The 23,059-nt window shown below is 43.2% G+C and overlaps 1 protein-coding gene across 4 annotated transcripts in view; it reads left to right on the forward strand.

The window, feature by feature from the left end:
* Positions 1-23,059, forward strand: part of MINK1 (misshapen like kinase 1) — a 302,641-nt gene that overhangs the window by 109,606 nt on the left and 169,976 nt on the right. For all 4 annotated transcript variants that reach the window (XM_030186952.1, XM_030186954.1, XM_030186955.1 and 1 more), the window contains exons 4-6: positions 12,066-12,191; positions 15,791-15,901; positions 22,049-22,139. In XM_030186952.1, coding sequence (XP_030042812.1) covers positions 12,066-12,191; positions 15,791-15,901; positions 22,049-22,139 — 328 coding nt within the window. The remainder of the gene's footprint in view (positions 1-12,065; positions 12,192-15,790; positions 15,902-22,048; positions 22,140-23,059) is intronic.

The following is a 23,059-nucleotide window of genomic DNA, read 5'->3' on the forward strand; positions in this document are numbered from 1 at the left end:
TGGTGTTCTACTTGTCTAGGTGTAGATTGCTATCACCAATTAGTAAGACATTCTGTTATTTTGTTCATGTGTTTGCTATGAAGTTCATGAAATCGACTTGTGCTTTTGTGCCGCTGCTTGGGGGTCAATAGAACAATGTGATGCATAGTTGGCCTACGAGTGTTATGTCTGGATTGTGGCATGTTAGTATTTCTATTGTTGGGGATATGTGTTTAGCAACATGCACAACAGTGAAAGTGGATTTGTATATGATTGCAACTCCCTTTCTTTTTATTTCTATTTAGCTGTATTATTTTGTATTCTGGTGGGCATAGCTCATGCAATACTGGGTCTTCTAGGTGTAGCCATGTTTTTTTATGAGTGGAAGTCCTATGTTTTCCTTTTCAGGTCAGTCTCTCAGTATGGCTATCTTGTTGACAGCCGATCGTGCATTTATGTATCTTTTTTGTATGTATCATCGTTAGTCGCTATGAGTTTGATGGTATGTAGTTGTCTATGCTGTCCGACTTTTTTAGTGTTGTGGTCTTGTTATGTGTTATGGCTTGTCTTTTTGTGTTATCGTTGTGGGTTGTTCTGGTTTGTCTTTTTGTTGGTTTAGTCTCTGGTTTATTGCGAGGCTTATATGTTGGTACTGCAAGTTGTTGTTGTTGGGTTCTATGTCTGTCAGTAATTCATTTGGGGATTTTATTCCATTCGTTTGGTGATTGCGCCAGTATGCCTGTTATCCATATTATTATCATGTAGTAGGAAGCCCATGTTCTTAGGTTTGCCGTTTTGAGGTGTGTTTAGGTACTGTCTGTTGAGTGTCCTGGTTTGGGTCCTGTTTAGATGCCCTTTGATTGTTTTCCTGTAGCGCGTTTTTGCACTGCAGTCCTTTTTGTGTGTTCCCTCTAATTATTTTCCTTATGAGGGTCTTGGTGTGGGACCTTATTTCTCTGTAGATCAAGTCCTAATATTGACTCTCCTAATCTTGCTGCATCTTCTGTATCGTTTCCGGCACCTCTCCACTCGTCCGGTCATCCGGTTTGGATCCTGTGGACCTTTTATGCTTCTTCGCATAGGTCCCTTGGCCGCAGAGTCTCCTCCAGCCTCAGTCAGGTCTTTGTGCCGTATCACCTCTGCCGTGTCTGTTGCACGTCGCAGGCTGCATGGGGTCCTGGAGCTCTGCCCCCTCTTCTAACTCATTTGGTGTCTGGGCCGTCCCTGCTTTGTCAGCTTCGTCCAATTACCGGCTCCTCTCCAGCATCTGGTAGTATTGGTATCTTGGTGCTGGACGCTTTGTTTCTCCTGGTGCTGGACCATCCCACTGCCGGCTGTGTGGGATCTTGGGCCCTTCTCTACGGGTCCAACTGCAGTACTTGCTTGACGCCTTGCCAGACTTTGGCTTCCATACAGCGGCTGTCTGTGTGTGATCTCTGTTCTCCACTGCAGCTAGCTGGACGAGGGCGGGTGTGTCGGGGTGGCAGGCCGGGTGGAGGATTCCTTTCTCCTTGCTTTGCTCACTTTCTCCCAGTGTGTTCCTGCATTCCAGCGCCCTCCCTGCTCGGCCTTACGAGGTGGCTCGCCAGCCGGGTGGTGGCAAATGTGCCTTATGGATGCAGCAGTTTGAGGGGGGGAGTCCAGGTCCGGGTTCTGAGAGGTGGCAGCAGTAGGTTCTCCCTGCGCTGCTCCCCTTCCTCAGGTGACCACATGCACCAGCAACCATGTGCTTACATGATCTGGTTCGAGAGTGATCTGTTCGCTGAGCATGACCGGTCAGCTCCTGGCTCCTAGTGTGCTGTCCTCCGGCACTGTTTTCCCTCGGTTGGGCGCTGTTCAGAATAATAACTCTGGGATTTTCCACTGTTGTGACTTGGAGGTCCAGACAACAGAGCCATAGGCGCCGAGAGCAAATTTGTTCTGACCCTGATGTCGTAGTTTCTGTAAACAAGGTGGTGGTTGTAGTTACATTTGCTTTATTGTAGCTTTGGCTAGTCAGCAATGTTCTTTTTACTGTTCAATCCTGAGGCCTATTGAGCCAACAAGCCTTAGCCTGAGAGCTGACATTGACCTGAGTCTGTATTTTTTTTTTTATTTTTTTATTTGTACGAAGTCTTTATTGATAGACAATACAGCAATCCAGTAAAGCATGGTACGAAAGGCCTTATATCCTAATACATAACGCTGAATACATATCAGAAAGAACATAATGAAAAATACATTATTTAACTAACATCTCATTGCTATCTCCATAGGCCCTATCCCGACTACTGCAAGAACTAAGAAACCTGAACAGCGAAACCATCACAAACTTCAAATTTTTTAAGATTTTTGTCAAAAGATAACAAGACCCAAACCCCTACCCCCCTTTATTCCCCCCTCCCTCCCAATCCAGACTTGCATCTCTAATTCCCACACCTTCATCATGTGTGAACATAGCGGAGATAAGCATCCCACGTTGAGCGCCACCTAGGCATTAGGTTTCGTCTCTCAGCCATGAGCCGCTCCATCTCACAAACATACCCCATCTTTCGGAGCCATCTATCCAGCGGTGGGACCACCGGTAATTTCCAACAGGCCGCTATTACAATTCTAGCTGCACAGGTGGCATAGCGCAAAAGAGCTTGTTGGGTGGGAGAAAATCCTGCCACTCTTGCTGAGAAAAGGAAAATGGTTGGATCCCAGGGAATCGTCCCTCCCAGCCAAATCTGCAGTCTACTTCGAACCATTTTCCAAAAGGCTCTAATCTTCCTACAATGCCACCAGATATGACCCATGGATCCCTTGAGACCACAGCCCCTCCAGCACAAACCTGACAAGACAGGGTAAATGCGCTGAAGGCGCTCCGGTGACATATACCACCGAAACAGAACTTTAATAGCATTCTCTTTGAAAGGTACATGAGACGACACCTCCGCCGCAGCCCGCTCCATTCTCTCCCATGCCACCTCCTCTAGTTCTATACCCAGCTCTCTCTGCCAGCTCTTCCTGTGTATGGTATGACGAGGTATAGACTGATTAAGAATGTGGTGCAGTCGGGATATCAACCCACCTGTCTTGATCTGTCCCTCACAAAGTTTTTCTAAAGCTGAGTGTTCCCTCTGTATCACCTCCCGGACTGCCCGTGTTTTAAGGAAGTGAGTCAATTGAAAATATGCATATTCGTCTGTCCCCACTACCGGGAATTGCTCTCGGGCCGTCGGGTATGGCATAAGGGACTCCCCCTCAAATAATTGACCCCAGGTTTGCAAACCACCCTCATACCACCTAGTAAATGGTCCTGCTTCAGTTCCCGGGAAAAACAACGGATTGTATGCTATCGAGGACAGGCGAGACAGTGTACACTGACGCTTTGGAAAAAGACTATCCCAGTTGGTAAAAGTAACATATATAGAAGGACACAAACCCTCCCCCAAAGACCTAATAGAACTCGGCATCCACATAAGCGCCCTCAAGGGCCGAGTACCTACTGTAGATTGTTCTACATGCACCCACTGCCTGTCTGGGTAATCCTGGTACCATTCCACCGCCGCACGCGCCTGCACTGCCCGATAGTACCGAGCCAAGTTGGGGACCCCAAGTCCTCCCCTACTCCTCTCCTGATACAGAAAGGCTCTTGCTAACCTGGGGCGCTTACCTGCCCAAATGAACCGCACAATACGATCTTGCAGCGCAGCTAAAAATTTGCGGGGCATCTCTATTGGGAGGGCCTGGAACATGTACAGCAGGCGCGGCAAGATATTCATCTTAATGGCGGCTATACGGCCAAACCAAGAAAGCCCAACATCTCCCCAACTCTCCATATCCTCAGCAAGTACCCGAGACAAACCCTTATAGTTTGCAGTAAAGAGTTCCGAAAGCTGAGCAGTGATATTCACTCCCAGATAACGAAGACTCTGATTAGCCCACCGAAAAGCATACAGCGATTTGACTTCATCCACAATTCCTGCAGGAAGAGTCACATTTAAGGCTTCAGTTTTTGACATATTTACTTTAAACCCAGAAACAGCAGAGTACTCTTCAATGTCCCTCAAGAGCCCAGGAAAGGTAGTTAGAGGTCTAGGGACAAACAACAGCACATCATCAGCAAATAAAGACAGCTTATGTTCTCTCCCCCCTATGGTTATGCCAGTGAACCCTGGGTTAGATCGGACCCTCGATGCAAACGGTTCCATAACCATAGCGAACAGTAGCGGAGAGAGAGGGCACCCCTGCCTAGTACCCCTGTGTAGGGCAAACATTTCGGAGTTACCTCCATTCACTCTAATACACGCTTTGGGTGAGCTATAAAACGCTTGAATCCACCCTCTAAACTGTGGCCCTATCCCAAAGGTCTCCAACACTTTATACATGAAGGGCCAGTGCACCCTATCGAAAGCTTTTTCAGCGTCCAGACTCAAGAGACATAGAGGTCTGCCTAATTTTTTAGCTCATGATGTCAAGTACTCTCCGCGTATTGTCTGTTGCCTTACGGTTTGAAACAAAGCCCACCTGATTCGGGTGAATTATCGCAGGGAGTAGAGGGCCCAACCTATTAGCCAAGACCTTAGCTAATATTTTGGCATCAGCATTCAAAACCGAGATAGGGCGGTACGAGCCACAATCCGCATGGTCTTTGTCAGGCTTAGGTAACACAGCTATCCATGCCTCCAGCATAGAGGAGGGAAGTGACTCCCCCTTCCCAATTTGATTAAACAACTCGGCCAGAAGTGGTGCTAATTCGGGGGCAAATTTCTTGTAAAATTCGTTCGGGAGGCCGTCCAACCCTGGGGACTTACAGGATGGCAAATGTTGGATAGCTTGCTGGACTTCAACCGGGGAAACCGGTTCATCCAGAGTTGCTCTCTGTTGAGATGTCAAAGAGGCAAGGTCGCTCTCCACTAAATATTCTGTAATGGAGTCTGCAGAAGGGTTAATCTCCCTAGCATACAATTCCTGATAAAATTCAGCGAAACGCCTCCGTACGGCCTCCGAAGTGTTCAGTATATCCCCCCGCTTCCCCCGGATATGTGTGACCGCACGCAACACCTTTTGCTTGCGCAACCTTAGGGCCAAGAGTCTGCCTGCCTTATTAGTAAATTCATACGCCCGAGCCGTCATTTTAGATTGAAGCTGGCATAAGTGGTCTGAGTAAATGGAGTCTAGCTGAAGCCGCTGAGTACGCAGTTCCTCCAGAGTAGCCTGGGAACCACACGCCTTATGTCTCGCCTCTAGTGCCCGAATCTTGTCCAAACATTGTGCCAATTGTTTCCTACGTATCCTAGCACGTTGACTAGCTATCTTTAAAAAGTAGCCCCTGGACACGGCTTTCATTGTATCCCACACAATACTAAGGGAGGGTCCCGACTCTTTGTTCAATTCCAAGTATTCCTTCAACACCCTTCTATAACCTTCCACTACCTCTCCCTCCTGCAGCACACTGGCATTAAGCGCCCATCTCTGGTCTTTAACCTCCACCTTAATAGATGGCAACGTAACCCAGACAGGTGCATGATCAGAAATCGTCACGTTCCCTATGCCTGCCCTCGGGCCCCGCTCTGAGAGCGTAACATCAAGGAAGATATGGTCGATACGGGAGTAAGAAGCATGTACTGAAGAAAAGTAAGTATAATCCCGCACATGTGGATAACTGAGCCTCCATACATCCAGGGTTCCCAAAGAAAGGGCCAGTGATCCTAAGGCCATAGAGTCCCTATTCCCCCCAAGCTGTGCACTTCCAGACCGGTCTAATACCGGATCCATGACCCCGTTAAAATCACCCCCCAGAATCAGAGAACCCCTGGCGAATGTAGCCAGGAGGTTCTTTACCTTAGTGTAAAATGCCCCTTGGTGATCATTAGGTGCATATATTGAGGCTAAAGTTATGTCCACTTGATCTATGGTTATGTGTAAAAACAAAAAACCCCCCCCCGTTTAATTTTAACTATTTGGGCAGATACCTGTTTGTGAATCAAGACCGCCACACCCCTTTTCCTAGAACCATCCACAGAAGAGGCAAAAAAAACCTTAGGGTATTGTGGCTGGGATAGGAGTCTCTCATCCCGCTGACGGAGGTGCGTCTCCTGCAACAGTACTATATGAGACTTCAAGTGCTGGAGCTCTTTAAATAGTTTTTGCCGCTTTTGGGGCATGTTCAAGCCTTTTACATTATAGGATAATACCTTTATATCTGCACTCATCGCTGATATCTAAGACTGGGCGAACATTCCAACGTAGCCCACTGCATGCTTCTACGTTCTTCAACTCTCACTTTGTGCAAGTCCGGACCTCCCCCCTCCCCCTCCACATCCATACACCAGTCAGGGAAACAAGTCCCCTAAATGGGAAAAAAGAAGAGAAAATAACCCACCACATGCCAGGCAGCACCCCTCCCCCCCCTCCCTCGGCCACCTCCCACATACCATCAGTTTCCCAGGCCCATTTAAACATTTCCACTCTGAACAGCTCTCATACATACCCCACTTATTTCCCACTTCTCCATGCCACACTAAACATTACCCACCCTCCGTTTCATATTAAACACCATCACATCTTAGGATCTCCTCTACTTTAAGTTCTCACAAATGGCTAAACATATATACATACAGGACCCAAGTTAGAACATCCTCAGGTCCACAAGATGCAAAAGAGAGAAGAAAGGAAAGAAAAAACCTCTAGGCTTAGTAGCCACAGTCATTTATACACCAATGTTTCACCCCTTATTCATCTAGTCCTCTCAGTTGCAAAGTCAAGCACTGCAAACCCCAAATGAGTTACTTCACCAAAGTTCAGGTTCCATCTGCTGCAGCCCTCCGTCTCGAGTTGCTCTTCTTGTTAGATTCTGGGATCCGTTGCCACTTTTGCAGTTTCGCTTTAGTGGCGGGTGCCACCGCTCCCGGAGGTGTGCCTGAATTCACCAGCCCCGCCGCATGCAGGGACGCCCAGGCGTCTGGCAATGAGCAAGCTCTATGCTTAGTCCCTTTGATTGTAAAGATCACCGAAAAGGGAAAGCCCCATCTATATGCAATACGTTCCTTAATGAGAACATCCAGAGCGGGCTTCAGCAACCTTCTCTGTTGCAGAGTGAACTGAGACAAATCTTGATAGACAGAGACCCGTGCCCCGCCAAATTCCAAGTCCTGTGTTTTCCGGGCACAGTTTAGTATCTGCTCCTTAACTTCATACTTATGGAACCGAACAATGATGTCTCGCGCTTTATTCTCTTGTCGCGGGCCCAGGGCTCTATGCGCCCTGTCCAACTCTATGGACGCTGCATCGGCCGCCTCTTCGCCCAGCAAAGAAGCACACAAGGTATGTACAATTCGAGGAACATCCTCCGTATCGCCTCCTTCGGGGACTCCACGAAAGCGGAGATTATTTCTCCTGCCCCGGTTTTCAAGATCATCAATTTTGTAGGTTAATTCCTGAGTTTTGCGGTCTATTTCTTGTAGTTTTGCCTCATGGGAAACCAGGGATTCTGCATGTTCTTCCAGTCTCACTTCCACATCTTCCACTCTGCCCCCCAGTTCTTTAAGGTCAGAGCTCAGAACCTCCATGCGTTCCAGTATTTCATCTTTTGATTTTTGAATATTTTCCTGGATACCCGATAGAATCTGCCGAAGTTCAGTCGAGACTCCCTTTTTTGCGGGTGGCTTTCGCGATTCCGCCAACGAAAGCGCCGAATCTGAATCCGATGGTGAGCCCGGCGCCATTACCTCGTGGCGCTTTGATGCCCGACTGGAACCGCCGCCTGCGGGCTTCTCCGGCTCTTTATTTCGCGCCGACTGCGCTTTGCTCATTTCAGATGGTTGTCTGTGGGAACGTGCTATTAGCCGTTCAAAACACCCGATGGCTGCTCTTTATTGCTTTTTATGGCCTCGAGGATCGGGAGCTGTCGAGTTAAGCCGCCATTAACAGCAGTGACGTCACTTCCTCCCTCCCTGAGTCTGTATTTTTAAAGTCAGGTTCACAGTGTTACATAGTGCCTTCCTTTGCTCCTACAGTTCCCTTTGTGTGCCTTTCCGGATTGTATGTTTTCTGTCTTGGTCTGCCCTTGCTCTGTGTGGACGTTTCTGTGTTTTGTTTGTCTTGGTCTTGCCTTGACCTGCTAGTCCATCTAATAGAGCTGGTGCATATTCTGCCGTCTGAGAACTGGGTCATTGTTTGTGATTGTGTTTGCTTATGTCTGTTTGTGTAGGTTCCAGTTTGCTTCTGCTCCTGTGCTAGATTCCTGTCCCAGGTTTTATTTGGTCTCTGGGTTTGCCTAACATGGTTTTATGTTTCACTGTTATTATTTTGAGCGTTGTTTTGGATACTTTCTGGAGTAATCTGTAGTTAAACTTACCATCAGCCTTGAGGCTAGTAATAAACTGCTTTAAAAAGCTCTGTGGACCTACACTCTGTTTTCTTTTCTTCTAAAGGAGCATATTCTTAGTAGCTGTCCATGTTCCAGCAAGAGTTCCCTGACAAAATGGAGGGTACTGGGAGAGAAAGATGACTAGTAAGATTTTGTGATGGGGGAGTTTTCACTTAGGTTTTGGGAAAATTGCCCAAAAGGAATTTGTTGTGTTCAGGAAACACACAGTTTTGAGTGTATGGTAAGGTATCATTACTAATCCCAAATAAGTGTCTAAAGGGTGAGGAAATATAAAATGGAAGTTCTACCAAACAATCACAATGATGCCAGGTATAGCTGTGGCAAAATTTTATTAAAAACCATAAACCTACTCACTGGACTCAAGATTTGGGGCATACAATATCTGTGGAGCTTATTACTGATATTCTCAAACCTCTTCATGAACTCTTCTTTAATATTAGTCTACAGGAACAATATAATTTTTTTCTAATGAGACTTGATATGTCACCCAAAAAAAACCTGACTAATGGTGGGTCTCTACACTGTTGATAGCTGTGTTAAATGTACTACTACTACTACTTATAATTTCTAAAGTGCTACTAGACGTACGCAGCGCTGTACACTTGAACATGAAGAGACAGTCCCTGCTCGACCGAGCTTACAATCTAATTAGGACAGACAAACAGGACAAATAAGGGATAAGGACAAAGGACAAAGAGTAGCAAGATTCCGGAATCCCAAAGAGTAAAAAGATTCCAGAATCCCAAAGAGTAACAAGATTCCATGCAGAATCTCAAAGAATAGCAAGATTCCGGAATCCCAAAGTGTAACAAGATTCCATACAGAATCTCAAATACTACTATTACTACTTATCATTTCTAAGGCGCTACTAGACATATGCAGCGCTGTACACTTGAACATGAAGAGACAGTCCCTGCTCGACAGAGCTTACAATCTAATTAGGACAGATAAACAGGACAAATAAGGGATGAGCACAAAGAGTAGCAAGATTCCGTGCAGAATCCCGAAGAGTAGCAAGATTCCGTGCAGAAACCCAAAGAGTAGCAAGATTCTGGAATCCCAAAGAGTAGCAAATGTGGAGAACTCAGTCTCACTGGTACATCAGTTCTGGCCTGTGCTCCAATCCAGAAATTTTGGACTCTAATTATTCTGTATCTAGAACGATTGATTGTTCAAAACTATCAATAATCCCTAAGGTCTCACTCTTTCTGCATGATCCTATGGGAGAGTCACTTCTGGGCAGTACAAAAACTACTGTTGTGGAAATTTACTGTGGTAAAAGTCAACATATTGAGTCATTGGAGATCTCAGAACTCCCTTACTATGACCTAATGAAAGAATAGTATTTTGACATTATTGACAATGGAAAGCATAAAGGCATACCTGCTCGTTGGACTAGATTTCAAAAGAATTGGACACAGGTGTGGTCCAGTTTGCCACCCATGACCCAAAGCTTATTGCTTAATGTTTTATGTGATTAATGGGTATTTACGGTCACTGAGGGTGGGGTGAGGGGAGATTATGAGAAGGGGATGGGTGTAAGCATTTTGATTTCATTTATTAATGTTTTAAGTTTGTCCTTTGGAAAGGGGGTGTAAGAAATTCCGCCGTTCCCTGAAGATACTCATGATTAGAGAGAGACAAAATTTGTCCCTGTCCCCACAATCTCTGTCTTATCCTATCTGTACAAGCTCTGACCAAAAATGAGCTGAAGAAGGCACAGCCTGGTAGTTGGGGTTCCCAAATTTCCACCCTGGACCTCAGCCATGTCTGTCACCAGCTCTTGCAAGATACACATTTCAAATGTGACATATTCTAATCACAAAATATAACACAATTTTTTTCTACCTTTTGTTGTGTGGTCATTTTTACTTTTCAAATCATGTTGGTCCTAGGCTCTGGTTTCTGGCTTCCCTTTATCTTATGCTACTACTACTGCTAATTATTTCTGTAGTGCTACTAAGATGTGTGCAGCACTGTACACATTATATGCAGATACTTTCTCTGTCCCTAGAGGGCTCACAATCTACTTCTAACTCACTTGCCAGGGTGTCCTGCCCATTTGACATTTCTTCTTTCTCCATGCTCACCATCCACCTTCCATCTGTGTAACTATATTTCCCAGTCCAGCATCTCCTTTATGTCCATCTCCCCACATTCATCATTACTATTCTATCTCTATCCTTGACACCTTGTGTCCAGTATCACTTCTGTGTCTCTATGCTCCCCAAGTCCGACACCTTGTGTCCAGTATCACTTCTGTGTCTCTATGCTCCCCAAGTCCGACACCCTGTGTCCAGTATCACTTCTGTGTCTCTATGCTCCCCAAGTCCGATACCCTGTGTCCAGTATCACTTCTGTGTCTCTATGCTCCCCAAGTCCATCCAGTATCTCCCTTCTGTGTTCCTATTCTCCCCCCTGTCTAGCATCTTCCTTCTGTGTCCATATATACCCCCTCCCATGTCTGGCATTGTCTCGTGTTCATTCTATTTACCATCCGCATGATCCTTTTGTGTTTCTGTCACTATGTTCCCCTCCATGCCCATCATCTCCCCTCTGTTTCTGTATACCTCCCTTTGTCTAGCTTCTCTCCTTCCTTCTCCCCAGACCAATGTGTGTCTCTCCTTCCCTCCCTCCACTGTGTGTTAAGTATTTCACTCCCCCCTTCTTTCATTCCAGTGGTTCGGTATGTCTGTTTCCCTTCCCTATTGAGACAGTTCCCCAGACATGGAGCAACCCTGTGCTCTGGAGTATATACCTGATTCAGATATGTTTGTCAGTAGAGAAAGTAAAGTGGCTTAACTTGTAAAAAGAAGGACTCTGTAGTCCAGGTACACAATCTCAACTGCTTTCCCAAGCACTGTTTCTGATGTTTAAGCTGAGGACACTGAGGGGATTGCTGCACTTTGGAAGGGACTGTGCTTGTTCAGAACTTTATATTAGTTACGAGCTCAGGTAGAGCTGTTGCATCCTCGCATCTTCAGATGTCCTAATTAATCCTGGTGTATATCAAAGAATATCTGTCACAGGAAAACATATTAGATGTCCTTATGTTGCTGGAACAAAGACACAGCGATTTCCTTTAGGGTAGGTTGGTCCAGGTTTATGGAAGATGACAAAGGGTTATTTAAAATGCATATTACATTACTCTTTAGTCTTTCTCTGCCTCCAGCCTCATATCATTTACTCTTATACTAGAAATTTCTTACCTCCAGAAAAAGGTGTATGGAATTTACCCTACTGCTTCTGCTTAGCTGGCTTGACTCTGCACTGATTCAAAGGACATTGCTATTTCTTATTTCTTTGTCACTTATTTTACCCACTTGTCCCTACCTTCCCTGATCCTATTTCTAATTGTATTTGTTAAACACCTGCCATACTTGGCATTCACCAATACTGTGTCTTGTAAGCCACATTGAGCCTGCTAGTGTGTGGGAAAATGGGGGATACAAATACTGCAAATAAATATTCAGTTGTCTTCCAGCTTCTGGTGTCTCATAGGTAAAACCGAGCCCTATGTAGTAATTCTGAAAATGGTGAAACAAACACACTGTGAACTTGCAACCCATTCCACAATACAGTAACAAATTCTTTTCTAGATTAGCATTTCAACCACTTTTGTTAGCACCCTGTGCTTTGCATGAAATGGAGGAATTATAGCTTGTTCACCCATATCCAACGATGGAGAAGCCTCATCTTTGTTTCTTCTGTATTTTTGTTTTTTTTAAAGGATGAAGAGGAAGAAATTAAACAGGAAATTAACATGCTCAAGAAGTACTCACATCATAGAAACATTGCCACCTACTATGGGGCATTCATCAAGAAGAGTCTACCAGGCAATGATGACCAACTCTGGGTGAGTGACATCGCCTTCAGTGGGCAATCACCTCTCCACAATAGAACAGGTACAGCACAGGCATCAGCCATACAAGTTTAATTCACGTGTGTACATGTATATTTACTTCATGAACAGTTGCCAGCTGGAGTATACAGAGAAATCTTATAGGGGTTGATTCTGGATACTTCCCTCACTTTCACCCCACAATCTCGGTAGTCATTAAACAGTACTTCTTTAAGCTTTGTATGATAAACTCTATCCATTCACTGTTACATCCCTCTGCTTTAAATATTCTCATTCACTCTCTTATTATGAGTCAACTAGATTACTGCAATGCATTATATAAGGGAATCAGCCAAGAACGGCAAACGTTTAGAAATCATTCAGAACAGAGCTATCAAATCACTCAACATCACAAGTACAATGATATAACACTGTTTTTCAAATCAGCCCATTGGCTGCCAGTCTCTCACCTAATCACCTACAAAATTTTACTTTCTTCAAAATCTATAATTCAGGGGAATCATCATACCTCTTCAGGTTTTTAACCCCTTTTTGCCCCTCAAAAATAGACTCATGATCTCCTCGTTTAGAGAGAGAGTGCTAGACACTACACGGAGCTCCATATTCTCTGTACAAGGACCTGAACTCTGGAATATGCTCCCTTTCCATCTCAGACTACAAACATCTTTACAAAAATTTAAAGTGAATCTTAATAACATTTTTGTTTTCAGATGCCTGTACCTGACTCTCTTCTTCTTAGAATAGGTTGGATGTGAGACATGAGCATGGAGCTTATCCTGTTTGTACTTCCTCACCCTTCACTGTCCTATCAGATATTGTAGTTCTACCCTCTTTCCGTCACTGATGTCATTGTCTGCACATTTCTCCAGCCCCTCAGACATGCCCATTGTTATTACATAGAAAATGATAGCTAATAAAGACTATATGGCTTGTCTGTTCTGCCAATCCATACTATCTGCTATCCCTCTCCCTTAGAGATCATCCATGCTTGTCCCATGCTTTATTGAATACAAATATAGACTGTCTTCATAACCTCTACTGGGAAGCTAATCTACCCATTCATCACCCTTTCCATACAGAAATATTTCCTTAGATTACTCCTGAGTCTTTCCCTTTTCACCTTCATCTTATGTCCCCTCATGCCAGAGCTTAATTTCAGTTGGAAGAAACTTGTTTCTTATGCATGTCTATCACATCTATCCCTCCTGCCTTTCTTCTAAAGTATATTGAGATCTTTCTTTGTCCCCAAAAGCTTTATGACAAAGACCGTTGTCCATTTTAGTAGCCACCTTCTTACCAACTAGATTTTATGTATATCTCTTTGAAGGTGCAGTTTGCAGAATTGTACACAATACGCTTTAGTGGGGTCTTTCCCAGAGACTATACAGAGGCATTATCACCTCTTTATCCTGTTGGCTATTCCTCTCTCTGTGCACCCAAACATCTTTCTGACTTTTGCCATTGCTTTTTCTGTCTGTTTGACTACCTTAAGATCGTCAGATCTGATCATCTTCAAGACCTGCTAGTCTTTCATGCACAGAAATACTTCACCCCCTACACTGTACCACTCCCTTGGGTTCTTGTGGACCAAATGCAAGACCCTGATTTTTTTTTTTTTTTTTAGCATTAAGTCTTAACTGCCAAATTCTAGACTATTCTTCAAGCTTCGTTAGATCCCTCCTTATGTTTTCCTTACCATCAGAGGTGTGGACCCTATTGCAGATTTTAGTATCATCCGCAAAGAAATTAATCTTACCAGGCATCCTTTCAACAATATCACTCTCAAAAATGTTTAAAAGAATAAGCCCAAGAACCATTCTTTGTGGCACACCACTGGTATTGTCCCTTTCTTCAGAGTGAACTCCATTTACGACTACCCATGGTCACCTTACTCTCAACCAGTTTCTAACAGTCAGTCATTCAGCTTATTTATAAGTTGCTTATGTGGGAACTATATTGTCTGAGGTCCTGCAGTCCATTGTGTTCAAAAAAAAAACCTTACAGGCCAGAGAATAGTAAGGTTTTTTTTTTTAACACAATGGACTGCACGATAGAAATAATAGTAGTAGGTCCAATATGGCCCTATCCAGCATGACTTCCATTACCATTACTCCTAGATAGTTCTCCCTTTAGACAATTCAAGATCTCCCTTCTTCTAGTTGACCACTCAAAAGGAGTGCCCCAATTGGACATCTGGCATCTAGATCAAAAACCTTATTTCTCATACTAAGGACTTTAGTATACATAGAAGGGAATTTTCAATATGATGTCCAAGTCAAAATTGTAGACATTTTGCTGAAAACATATAGAAATCTTATCCTGAACATGGCAATTCTTGAACCAGAAAATTTTTTTTTTTTTTAAATCCCTATTTTCTACACATTTTTAAAACAGTGTTGTCTCTTCTAGGTTCATTAAGAGAAAAAAAATATCCTAGAGAAAAACACACAAAAACAAGCCATTGGGATGTCTGGGGGCCATCATTCTTAATACACTGGCCACACAAACATCAGATCAGTAGGGCAGCCTAGGGGGCACTGCAGTGGACTTCACTTAAAAGGTCCCAGGTACAATTCCCATCTTAATACCCTTATTTTGTATTTTAAACCAGAAAAATCTCTCTCTCTCTCTCTCTCTCTCTCTCTCTCTCTCTCTCTATCTCTCTATCTCTCTATCTCTCTCTCTCTATCTCTCTCTCTCTCTCTCTATATATATCTATCTATCTATCTATCTATCTATCTATCTATCTATCTATCTATCTATCTATCTATCTATCTATCTATACACACACACACACACAGTGGGTTGTTTGTGGATTTTGGAGAGCTCATAATTTCCACCACAAGTGTACTAGTTAGAGTGAGATATGGACCTGGTTCCCTTTCTCTACAGTCTACTCCACTGACCACTAGCCTACTCCTAGGACCAGATTGTTGGTCTAATAGGAATGGCCATAACTTCTGACACTGTTGTAGAGCCTGGTATGTACTGTCACATCTTTAGGGGGGGAGGGAGTCAATAACCACTGGGGGATTAATGGGGGGGGGGGGGGAATCATACCTTAATCCCTCCATTGGTCATTTAGGACACTTTTTGTGACATAGTCATGATTGAGATAGGACTAGATAAAAACATCACCATTTTTGCCCTAGTTGTTTTTATCTTGTTTCATTATCTCTGAGAAATGTCCAAATTCTGGGCCTGCCTAAAACACCCCCCCCCCCCCCCCCAACACGCATCCTTGTGATTTAGGCAAACTGAAGAGAAAAGCATCTCAAATATGAGTTTCAAAAATTGCGACTTGGACGTTTTTGCAAAAAATAAAAAGTTTATCTGCCACTCTGTGCCACTTTTCAGATGTTTTTCTCTTTTGAAAATGGGCACCTTAGCTTTCCAGATGTTGCTCTTTCCTGTTTCTATAGAGATATTTAATGTTTTACTTACCTGGGGGCTTTGCTCACCCATCCCTATTGATTCTAGTTTAAAGCCCTCTTCAGTAGATTAGTCAGCCTGCTGCAGAAGACAATTAAGAATGAAAGAGAGGAGGAATGAGAGAGGCCATGCAGGTAAATCTTCCTTTTTCCTTGTTGCAGTTGGTGATGGAGTTCTGTGGGGCAGGTTCAGTAACGGATCTTGTGAAGAATACCAAAGGAAATGCACTGAAAGAAGACTGTATTGCCTATATCTGCAGGGAAATACTTAGGGTAAGACGCTTCAGCACCAATTTCTTTAGAGTAATATTGAGGATAAGAAGTTGCATCTCTTGTGTCTGCAGGGTGTCGCCAAAGGAGATTTGTGTTTGTAAATCTATATGAACAAAAGTAATAAACAGAATGACAGGTTAGATAGGAAAGTAAAACATCCATATTGGCAATCAATCGTCATTTATACCTCAAGTAATAATCTGCAACTACTGATCAGAAAGTCCAAATGTCAACTTAAAGTAATAAGTCTTTACCTTGATGTACCCTGCAAAACTCCGTGTTCATCATCAGGGCACAACTCAAGTCTTGCTGAGCGCCTTCCAGGACCCTATGGGGAAATGTTGATGCATTGTTAATGGTGCAACTTTTTCAAATCACTAAGTGCTGCTCCTGTAGTGCAATCTTCCTCGAGCAGTTGTATCACTTGGATCAGAGCTCCAGATTGTAGGAGGTTTTCACCTCCCTCTTGGATTACTAGGAATAATGTTTTATCCAACTATGAAGGCTTATGTTTTTTTTAATTTCATGGACACAATATTCTGGTCTGGATTCTTAGGGTGCAGCCATCTCGCCATATGCCATTTACGTTGAAAGGCTGCCTGGAATAGTTCTGGGGTGGGTTTCCCTTTCACTATTAGACCAGTTATTGGGACATCATATAGATGTTGAGGCTTCCTGTCTTTGATTTGTTTCTAGCGGCCGACAGCCACACTGTCACCTGACATTTTGGATTACAGGGGCAGTAACGTCTTGCTATTCGGTCAGCAATCGGGTAATTCTTCTGATTTGGGACTTATGGTAGCCTATATCCCCCCTATAATTGAAACCTTTTCTACAAAAACAAGAGCTCATAGTTGCTTAGCATATATAAAGTTAATTGCACTATCCCTTTCTTTATCTGGTTCACCTATGTTGAATTAAAGTTACATTTAAATGCCCTGTGGTCCTCATCCACTTCAAAAGCACACGGGCAACAAACATTCCTAGAATTGGAGCACGTGCTAGGGCTGCCCTTATCTCCCTTACTTTTTGTTGTGGAGTTAGATCCCCTTATTAGGGATATGTTGACAAATCCTGACATTACCGGGGTGTCCTTTAAGACTTCAGAATTTAAAATCTCTGTATTTACAGACGACTTGTTGGTACATCTTTCTAACCCCCCAACAATCGCTTGGGGCATTAATGGAAGATTTTAAGGAATATAGTGATTTTTTCCAGTTGAATCTCCAGAGGCCCCTGGCATTGGTCTTGTTGGAGCAGGTTGGGCGAGATTGGATGGGTCAGTTTCCCTTGTGTTGAGCAAACAACTCTGTTAAGATAATTGGGAATTCAATTATCTAACAAAACCTCAGAGTTATACCATCTCAATATTTCTCATTTGTTAGACTCCACAGTGGAAAACTTATCAGGTTGGCAGAGATTACCTCTTGGGTTGCATAGTAGGATACACCTTTTTAAGATGATGGAATTTCCCAGATAGCTATACACTTTGCAAATACTTCCCTTTAAGTTGTTGAGTGAGGATAATCGCTGGCTTCATCGGCATATGTCCTGTTTTTGTTGGGGTGGCAAAAAAACCAAAAGTTCCTTTGCAAAAGCTGTTGGGTAATTGGCAGGGTTTAGGGGTTTAGGGTTACTGGATCTGTACAAGTACAAGCAGGCTTGTCTAGCAAGACATCTGGGTGATTGGTTCCTAGACACAGAAGATTATACCTCTACTCGAGTGGAAGTGGAGCTGTTTTCTCCATGGCATTTTAATTTTGTGTTACAAGTGCCTGGGAATGCACTCTCCTCTGGCCTGCAGGGAAGCATTCTGTTAAATCCTTTAAGGAACTTGTGGCTAGATTTCAGTAGTCTCTGAGGTGTTCCCCTCCCCCCCAACCACCACCACCTCTGATCTCTTTCCTACTGGGAGAATGCGGTGTTTCTCCCTGGAATTGAGAATGGGACCTTTAGAAGATGGGAGGGACTGGGAATCTTGCAGTTGGAAAATGTACTGCATCTGACTGGTGTTTTATTACTATTACAGGCTTTGGGGGGAGAATTTTTGTTCAAGTGACAGACACTTTTGTCTGCCATCAATTGCAACACTGTTTCTTCCCTGGATGCAACTGCACTGCCTGCTCACCATTGTTCTAGTTTTCTTTTCTAGAACTAAAAGACAGAGATCGTCTCTCAGTTCTCCATAAAGCAATTGTGAAATGCTCCCCATTGAAAACACATTACACTTGTCAGACAAAAGGTGATGGATTTGCGTAGGTCACCCGCTTCCCTAGATCTTGACAGATTGCTCGGATTCCAAACTTTACAATAGCGGCAGATCTAAGGGAATGTCAATTCAGGGTGCTGCACCGTGCATATAATCTAAACTCAGTTATTTAATATGGGAGGAATTGATTTCCCTTTATGTAAGAAATGCAGTCAACAACCTAGTTCATTTTTCCACACTTTTTGGGATTGTTCAAGGGTTCTTCTGTTTTGGGCTCGGGTTGTTCATTATTTAGAACATCATCTATATCATCTGGGCTCGACTGTACCACTCTCAGATGCTGTGTCACAGTCCTACTGTGACTCGCAGTCCTCTGCTGTCCCACCAGTGGATCTGGAGGAGTCAGATCCCAGAATACACGGCAAGGCTGCTCTGCCTGCTGCTCACGCACCCCGCAGTGACGTCAGACACCGAGACTGGAGTGGGGCATTTAACCCTGGCAAGTCAGGACTCTGACACTCTCGTGTCAAAGCCGCCCTAGTTTGCTGTCTGCTGCCTGTGGGTCCCAAAACGCCATTCCAGCTTCCAGGCCTGTGGATTTTGGTTCTTGTTGTCTGGTGCAGCTGTCTGTGTGAGTGGTTTCCAGTTGTGTGTGTGTGTGTGTCCCAGCAAGCCTTTCGCTTCCTGTACGTTTGGGTTCCTGTGCATCTGTCGCTTGTGTGAGTGGGTTCCAGCTTTGTTTTGCCTTGCTTGTATATATGGGTTCCTGTGCAGCCATTCGCTGCTTGTGTGAGTGGTTCCAGCTTGTTTCATCTCACTGCTTGTGTGCGTGGGTTCCAGTATTACACTTTAACATTTGTGTGAGAAGTCTCCAGTTTAGTATTATTTCTTGTGTGCATGGGTTCCGGTTTGGCTTTGGGCCTCCAGTTCAGTTTTACTTTCTGTGTGCACGGGTTCCAGTTTGTCCTTTGCAGCCTGTGTGAGTGATTTCCAGTTCATTCTTGCTTCTTGTGTACCTGAGTTCCATTTCCACCTTTGCTATTTGTGAATTTTGATCCTATTGTCTTCTTTTCTTTGTCTTTTGCTGGTTGGCTGCAGCCGCTTGCCTTGTCAAAACTGGAGATTGTCTTTCATAGGCCTGGCCTACGTACTGAGGTCTCACTACCCAGGAACGTAACATGCTGGTTTTTGTTAGATAAATATGAATTGTTTATATTGCAGAGCAGGTGTGGCGGTACGTTTGTCCACAAGGCAGCATTGCTAGGTAAAAAGTCAATCCTGAAAGTTTGGACTGTCCCTGATTTTCTTCTGTCTGGGTTTGGAGGAGTATGTTTCATCATACTGTGTTGAAGGAGAGAGAAAAGGTTGGTCTATCTTTTAAGAGAAAGAAACAGTTCTTGTCAATCTGGGACACTTATATTTATTCCCTTTCCCCTAAAGCCCAAAGTCTAATTTTAAACACGTAACTCGTTGGGTTTGAGCATCTGCACTCCTTTGTTTTGTTATGTGTGGCTCCCCTTTTTTAATGGAGGGAGGGATTGGGTGGGGTAGTTGCATATGTTGACAGGCACCACGTTTAGAAGGACCAAGGCCCTTCTCTACTTTGTCTTGTTGGGATATATCATGCCTCACCTTGAGTTGTCTTGTTCTGTCGGAAGTTTTTTTTGTTGTTGTTGAAATTTAAATAAATTTAAATATAAAAAAAAAAAAAAAAGAAGTAATAAGTCTTAAATTTTTTCTAAGAACCTTCACTGCAATTCTCAATTGTTAATTTGTTACATAAGGCTGGAGCCTGCCATAATAAAAGTAATCCCATGTGGAAGCCACATGGGCTCTAGATACAGGGGGAATAACCATCCTTAGACACACTAAAGGCCTAAGTGGTCTAGTAGGTACATATAATACCGTAACTGACACTAAATAAGAGGAAAAAAAACCCCTTATAAAGTACCCCATGTGCCAGTACCAAGATCTTAAGTTCAATATGGAACTTGACCTGTAACCAATGAAATTTAATCCATGTGTCACATGATCTCTATCACATGCCTTAGCAAGCAATCGCACTGTTTCATTCTGTAATTTTTGTAATATTCTTAAAGTATTAGAGGAACTACCAGAATAGAACACGTTAGCATAATCTAGTACAGAAATCACCAAAGTGTGAATAAACAGTACAGAATATATGTATATATATTTTTTACTACATTAGAAACCTGAGCTCTAAGTGTTAATTGGTAATCAATTAGTACTCCCAAATATTTTAATGAGTCCACTGGTACACAGTTAGCCAGCAGGCTCCTTGTTTTATTTATTTATTTATTTAAAACTAGCCAGTGTTCTGTCAACCATTTTTGAACCTTATTTAGACAATGTTAACCTTGAAAAAAATCAGATTGTGAAGGCATAATCTTAATCACTAATAAGCCACATACAAATAGAGGCTTTTGCACAGAGATGTATTTTTTTAATGCACTAACTTGCAGTTTTGTTGAAAAGAACACAAAAATAGACTGCACAAGTCCAAACTAAATTCATTTGCCCTCTACATAAATATTGCCATACTGGGAAAGACCAAAGGTCCAAAGCCCAGCATCCTGTTTCCAACAGTGGCCAATCCAGGTCTCAAATACCTGGCAAGATCCCAAAAAAGTACAAAACATTCTATACTGCTTATCCCCGAAAGAGTGGATTTTCCCTAAGTCCATTTAATAATGGTCTATGGACTTTTCTTTTAGGAGCCGTCCAAACCTTTTTAAAACTCCGCAAAGCCTTTACCACATTCTTTACCACTCAATTATACGTTGAGTGAAGAAAGATTTTCTGCGATTTGTTTTAAATTTACTACTTTGTAGCTTCATCGCATGCCCCCTAGTCCTAGTATTTTTGGAAAACGTTCTCCTCTCAGATACAGCTTTGGTTTCATATTTTAGGGCCCTGTCTACTAAGCTGTGCTAGAGGCGTGCTAGCATTTTTAGCGCACACTAATGATTAGTATGTGCTAAACGTTAGAGACGCCCATAGGAATATATGGGCGTCTCTAACGTTTAGTACATACTAATTTTTAGCACAGGTTAAAAATGCTAGCGCACCTTAGTAAACAGGGCCCTAAGTTTGTTAAAAAGGATTTAATTCAGTAAGGTCAGCAAATAATCCCACGAGGTCCTTCTGTAACCGTGGTTCTCAAGTTAGTTCTCAGGAAAGACCCTGCCAGTTGGATTCTGAGGATATACAAATTGAATATGTATGAGGAAGATTTGCATATGATTGAAGTAATGCATGGCAATTTCATGCATATTTATTGTGGGTTTCCTATATACCCAATGATGGTTGGGTACTTAACTGCTTAGGGTCCAGCTCCTTGATCTGTCCACCTGCTACATACTGAGCTTTTAACAGTTCCAGTTCTCCTTCCCGCCTTCCTTCAGGCTCATGATAGCTTTTTTTCAGGCGTGCCCAGTTGTGTCTCTTTCAGATAGCTTGTCCTTTAAACTCCTTTTATTTAGAAAAGTTTCCCTATTTGGCTTTTAAGGGGTTTCAGGAGGGCCCTCACCTGAGTCTTGTTCCAGGCATCCAGCAAGAGTTTCATGTTCTTATGCCTCCCTGGGCTTAATTTACTAAGGGGCTCATTTTCAAAGCACTTAGCCTTACAAAGTTCCATTGTAACCTATGGAACTTTGTAAGGCTAAGTGCTTTGAAAATACGCCTCTTGACTTAATCGCCAGATGACTTAATCTGTGCTGGGTCTACATACAGTACCTATATCTGCAGTAAGAGACTACAGTGTATTCTTTTCTACAGAGGTCAGTGAACATCCCTTCCCTTGGTAAGTACTTTTCTCCCTCTCTCTCTGGGATAGCCAGAGTTTTTCCTTGAAATGACAGCCCCTTATTGCTTTTCTGACTGCAACATCTCCTGGTGTCATTCACTTTTTCTTTCAGGGTTTGGCGCATCTTCACTCGCACAAAGTGATCCACAGAGACATTAAGGGGCAGAATGTGCTGCTGACTGAGAATGCTGAAGTGAAACTAGGTGAGCATGTAACTCTATGTGGCCCATCGTTGGCTCCTTTTGAAAGCAAAGAAAATAACAATCTTTTCCAAATAAATTGTACATTGACCATTAACATAATACTAAATAAATATCAATATACAGTTTGCTCTTTTTGCTCTTCCACCACATTGTTTCTCAGTAGGCATGCCATAAATTTGCATGAATTGTCTCCATTTCATGCACCTAAATGTCATGAATATTCATTGTGGATATCCTGAAAGGTTGGCTAAATGGTATCCCAAGACCAGCTTGATAAACACTGTTCTACCAAATTCAGGTATCTGTTGAGCACATCCTACTGATTACACTTACTGATTACAATTTGTTGAACTACTTTAAAGATCTGTTATCTGTTCACTTTTAGTAGCCCAGTGTAATGTCATCTTAGTCCACAAATGGTAAGCCTATTGAGAGAGACACTTGATCATCTCAACATCCCCCTGTACTCTATTTTAGACTCCAAACAACAAGGGAAGCATTTTATACCCTGTCCTCACCATACTTAGAATGCTTTCAAAACACCCTAAAAGATTGTCCAGGTCTGGATTTTCTTTTTTCAGAATCCTCCTTAGATGCGGCTCCTGCAGAAATTCCTTGTAATCCATCCCCTCCTATGCAAAATAAAAATCTTTATGGAGACATTTCTTACCTGAGATTTGTTCAGCACATGTCAAGAAAAGTTCCCTTACTATCACAATAGGAAGCAGGTTTGCATTCAGATGCCTTTGTGCTTTTAAAGATAATAGAAGCACCAAAGGCCTCTGTAGGTGCACCAGTCTGTGACCTTCTACAAGAGTGGTAGGTTCATGTGTGACAGTCTCCACTAACCATTCAGCCTGTATCAAAAAAGAGGAGCTTTAAAGTATAAGTTGGTCAGCTAGCACCTGGTTTAAATAAAT

The sequence above is a fragment of the Microcaecilia unicolor genome, chromosome 14 (assembly GCF_901765095.1).
Source record: "Microcaecilia unicolor chromosome 14, aMicUni1.1, whole genome shotgun sequence".
NCBI classification, from domain to species: domain Eukaryota; kingdom Metazoa; phylum Chordata; class Amphibia; order Gymnophiona; family Siphonopidae; genus Microcaecilia; species Microcaecilia unicolor.